Source organism: Gavialis gangeticus, unplaced genomic scaffold, assembly GCF_001723915.1.
Source record: "Gavialis gangeticus isolate Ggan-Ray unplaced genomic scaffold, GavGan_comp1, whole genome shotgun sequence".
Taxonomy (NCBI): Eukaryota; Metazoa; Chordata; order Crocodylia; family Gavialidae; genus Gavialis; species Gavialis gangeticus.
Window position 1 is genome coordinate 19,830,679 of NW_017729002.1, and position 5,213 is coordinate 19,835,891.

Genomic DNA, 5,213 nt, shown 5'->3' on the forward strand with positions numbered 1-5,213 from the left:
ACGACAGGCTGAGAGCCATGGGGCTCTTTAGCCTGGAAAAGCACCGGCTCAGGGGTGATCTGATGGCCACCTATAAGTTTATCAGGGGTGACCACCAGGATCTGGGGGAACGTTTGTTCACCAGAATGCCCCAAGGCATAAAGTAGTTTATGATGAGGTCGAACGATTATAAACTCGTGCAAGACCGTTTCAGGCTGGACATAAGGAAGAATTTCGTTACTGTCCGAGCCCCCAAGGTCTGGAACAACCTGCCATCAGAGGTGGGTCAAGCACCTACATTGAACACCTTCAGGAGTATATTGTATGCTTATCTTGCTGGGATCCTATGACCCCAGCTGACTTCCTGCCCTTTGGGCGGGAGGCTGGACTCAATGATCTTCCAAGGTCCCTTCCAGCCCTAATGGCTATGAAATCTATGAAAGTGAGGCAAGAGGTGACAATGATGCACTTCCAGCCTGGGTCCCTGTGCAGGCAGCTTCATAGTTCATGGTGAAGGCAACCCCTTGGGGAAGGGGGAAGTAGGGTTGGCCTAACAAAAAATACTGTAAATGGAGGTGGCTATGCTTGGCAGCTGGCGGTGCATGAAGTCTTGAAAAGGAACCCCAGATCCTTCCAATAGCCTTGAGGCATGGGGAGCAGATGGGTAGTTGAGCTTTCCAGGCAGCTGAGCTAAAGTGACAGCTTTTTAGTCTGACCTGACTTTTGGAAGGGTAGCTTTCATCAAAAGCAACTCACTTAACAGACTGGGCACTGGTGAGAGTGCAGATTTAGGGGACAGTGATGCTTAAACTAACGAATGCAAGGCGGGGGGAACCTGAAAAGCTCTGACCTCACCATCATCTGGACCAGAGGGCTTTGCCAAGTGATGTACCCTCTGATGCCAGAAAGGTCCAGTTGGACCTGCTTTTTGTCTAGTCTGCTTTTTGTTCAGGGCTTTGTCCAGGCAGTGGAATAGACTGCCTAGGGAAGTTGTGGACTCCCCATCACTGGAAGTAGTCGGGAAGAGATTGGCCAGCCACTGGTTGGGAATGATCTAGCCATAGTTATGTCTATTCTACTATGAGAATTTCCCATGGTTCTGGGATTTGGTTGCTTCCTGTCCTACCCCACCCCCCTTTTCTGCTATATATGTTAGGGTGTTTTTAAGCCTCTCCAGAGGCATTGGATGTTGGCTACAGCTAAGGCTGGGGAGATCAACTGTGGTGTGCCAATTTCTCCTGCTAGGAGCAAAGCGCTGCAGGATCTTCCCTTCCACTCAGGGGCAGACCGATCTCCATATTTGGGGTCGGGAAGGAATTTTATCCCATGGTCAGATTGATATGGACTGTGTGGGTCTTTGCTTTTCTCTTCAGCAGGGGGCATGGCCCTCTACCTGGGACCTCTTGAATATATATTGACAACATTTTATAGACACAGGACATTGGCTGTCATGGTTTCCCTGTGGCAGGTTAGGGTGTTAGGCTTGTGTTTTGTCAGGGATGAGGGTAGTTGTATGCAGAGTTTACATTCTGGTTGTATGGGATGATTTAGACAGGGCAAACCATGCAAGTCTAGCATGGTATGTAGCATGGACTTGCATGCTGACTGTTAGGCACACTTCATCTTTTAGTCTGTCTTGTTCCACAGGCATTTGGCCAGTCCTTCCTGCAGCCTGACATACATCTATTTAAGCAGAATCTATTCTACTTGGAGACGCTGAATACCAAGCAGAAGCTTTACCATAAGGTAAGTCCCAATATGTGTGTTGAGTTTAGCAGGTGGAGCGCACTATTCTGGGTCTTACTGTATATGAAATCCTGAGCCACTGCTAAGAAAGCTCTGCTCAGCTAAGCGCAGTTAAGGTCTGGTATCTCATGAACCTGGGAAGACTAGAAATCACTGGTTTCTGCTACTGGAAGATGGTGACTGAGCTTTCTAATAGGTTAAATAATCCTATTTTTTACAAAGGCAGCAACCCCAAGGATTGGCTTCAGAGAAAGGTGGGCAGGTGTGTATAAAGCAGATCTCAACTGACTGTTCTGTGGTGTGTGGGTTCTGGCAGAACTGGGGCTTGGTACTAATAAAGTCAGCAGTCCCTTCCATGTGTTACACTGGTATCGGGTACAGCAGTAGTCCAGCCTGCTTGTGGTGGACATGAGGGGAATCTCCCTTGTGTCTGTAGTTCTTTGGATAAAGAATGCAAGGTCCAAACGATTTGAAGCCCAGTGGGGGTGGGTTTGGGGGGTTTACATGGTAGAAGGTTAAAAATCCCTGTATATGAAAACCATGGTCTGCTGGTTGCCAAGGGTGTTGGACCTTTTAATAGCAAGTCATTCTAATCTGCCAACCTGCCTGCCATCATTTCAACTCTCACACTTTAGCTACTCTACTGAAAGACTAGAACTAGGATAAGGGAACATAGTCTCCTGGTTACCATATAAAAGCCAAGACTCCAGATTTGTGCCACTCATCACAGACAAACTCCCCCATTTGTCTTTGAGTAGGTGGGTGTCACCAAGCTGTTGTGGAGGAAGCAGTTCCTAATCTGCAGGCACTTAAAGCAGATACCTTGGAATCTCTAGGTCAGTAATTCCCAATCCCTGGCACCCTGGGGTGCTATACAATATCACCACCAGTAGGTGTGCAGATACTTGCATGTAATTCACAAGATAAACCCAGAGAGTTCAAATAAGAATCCATAGTGTCAAAAACATCAAACTATTCTGGGGTTTTTGTTCTTTGCAACAGAAAAGTGGTTCTATTTTTTTCATAGTCAAAAAACAAGTGAAAGCTAAGAGCTGCCACTTTCAGAGGGGTGCCCTGAGTCTAAAAAGATTGAGAACCACTGCTATAGGTGCTTTCATAAATGAAAAGCACTGCTGTAGGTATAGCACCTACAGCAGTGCTTTTCATTTCATTTTTTCATTTCATTTCATTTTTTTCATTTAATTTTTTTTGCAACTGTTTAAGTTGGTCTAATAAAAGATATCAGATTCACCCAAAGAACCTTGGCTGCCTATGTCCTTAGACCAACACGGCTACAACCTATACCACTTCATAAGCATCTGGCATGTGGCAGAAGTTAAACTGGCTGGAGTGAGATGGGATTTACTGCTACAGCACTTGAGTAGCTAACATTTAAACTTTCATTAACTTGCAGAGACCTGAAGACCACATTGCATTCAAAAGCTTGTCTAAATTTTATCCCAACCAAGCAGCTGGTTTAATAAACCAAAGAAATCCTTGTCTCACATTAATCTGCAGTCAGTATATAGAGTTAAATGGAGCCAGGGATTAATTTGGCCCCTTGTTTCACTTGTTAGACACAGCATGGCACTAATTCACACTTGGAATGTGTCCTGTACTACCATAAGCTTTAATGGCTACTGTTCAGAAGTAAAAGGATGCATTCTAGAAAAACCGTGATCATTAGCAAAGCAATGGCCAAATGTAGTTCTGCTTACTTGCTCATTGTGAACTTGAATGGCTACTATCTTCTGAGGCTATGCACTGATATAATCCTGTATACTGGCCGTCTGATGCTGCAGTGGAGAGTTGGTAGTCTGTAGAAATATGACCAAGCATTCTTTTCACTCTGCAGAAAATCTTCAGGACAACAATGCTGTTCCAGTTTGTGAATGTGCTGCTTCAGGTCCTGGTCCACAAATCGCATGACCTGTTGCAGGAGGAGATTGGCATTGCCATTTACAACATGGCCTCGGTGGACTTTGATAGCTTCTACTCGGCATTTCTCCCAGAGTTCTTAGCCAGTTGTGATGGCGTGGACTCCAACCAGAAAAACGTTCTGGGAAGGAACTTCAAAATGGACAGGGTAAGGAGCGAGCAATGCCAAAAAAAGGTGTGAGCTTCTGGGTCAGGTAAAAGCATGTTACTGTGCCTGGGGTCTCAGGTTGGTTCTGAGAGGCATTCATAACCTGCTGGAAACTTTGCCACCTGCAAAATCCCTGCCAGAAAGAAAGGTCTCCTCACAATGGTCATTCAAGGTGGGTAGCATTCCTGTTGTCTTCTGCACCTGGAATTAGATGTTCCAAAAGGTCTAGGACATCCCATCAGGCATTTCATCTCTCTGGTAAGCTATGCATGAAACCCATTTGAGTGAATTTCTTCTGTGGAATTGTGCAGCTGGAGATGAGACCAAATCTTTCCAGAGCAAGAACAGTCGAGCTTTACGCACCCAAGAGCTCGGTATAGCTGATGTTCTGTACTGCTTTGCTGCCATCCGTAAATAGTGTAGCTGCCACCTGCTCCATCTCTCTAAATCCTCCTGAATCAGGAATGAAGCAAATGGGGGCCTGTAACCTCTCTAGTCTGCCCATCTCTGAAATTTAAAGATGATGCTACAAGCCATGCTTCTCAACTCCCAGGAGCATGGGTGGTATTTGAGTGCCCCTAATCCAGAAAGATTGTGTAGCAAGGATATAGGAAACCTGGAACTAATCTTGGCTATATTGTTGGTTTCTAAAATAGTCAAATGCAGTTAGAAATAAGAGGCACAAAGATGCAAGCCGCCTGATACTAGGAAATGGAAAGCGCACTGTATGACTTTCCCTGCAAGAGTCAGCACAGGCACTTTGTCCAGCAAGGAGTCATGTGTTGCTAATTGCTTTGCACAGTAAGAACTCAGTGCAGTAAATAAAATACAGGATTTTCAAAGTGTGTTGCAAGGATCCCAGTTCTCTATCTAAACATTAGAGAGACTAGTGCAAGCAGGGAAATGGTTCTTCTCCCACTCTGAGATGTTTGTTTGTTTGTTTGTTTGTTTTGTTTGTTTGTTTGTTTTTACATCTAAAAAGTGGGAGGCAGGGGTTGTGTGAGAGAGGGAATGGCTGTTGCATCAAGCCCTGACACTGGATCCTACTGTGGGGGGAAAAAAGCTCTGAGGTATTTTCTGGGATCTTTTGGAGAACTGATTTAGAGGTGAAAAAGTATGAACACTTGCTCATTGTACTTACTGATCTCTCTGGTAAGCCAGGATCTTGTAGGTACAGCTCCATTATCAATATCCTTGAACTTTTTCCAGGATCTTCCATCGTTCACCCAGAATGTGCACAGACTGGTGAATGACTTGCGCTACTACAGACTCTGCAATGACAGTTTGCCCCCTGGAACTGTGAAGCTATAGTTTCTGCACTGGGCTCCTGGTTTGATCACTGTAATGAATGGATCTGTATTTCTCTTGCCTCCACCACCACCACCACCACCACCACCACCAC

At 45.3% G+C, this 5,213-nt stretch overlaps 1 protein-coding gene across 2 annotated transcripts in view; it reads left to right on the forward strand.

The window, feature by feature from the left end:
* XPO6 (exportin 6) overlaps positions 1 to 5,202 on the forward strand; it is a 105,276-nt gene extending 100,074 nt beyond the window's left edge. For both annotated transcript variants that reach the window (XM_019507584.1, XM_019507585.1), the window contains exons 22-24: positions 1,627 to 1,725; positions 3,581 to 3,811; positions 5,021 to 5,202. In XM_019507584.1, the coding sequence (XP_019363129.1) occupies positions 1,627 to 1,725; positions 3,581 to 3,811; positions 5,021 to 5,122 (432 nt within the window). In that variant the 3' untranslated portion in view covers positions 5,123 to 5,202. The remainder of the gene's footprint in view (positions 1 to 1,626; positions 1,726 to 3,580; positions 3,812 to 5,020) is intronic.
* Positions 5,203 to 5,213: the final 11 nt, after the last annotated feature.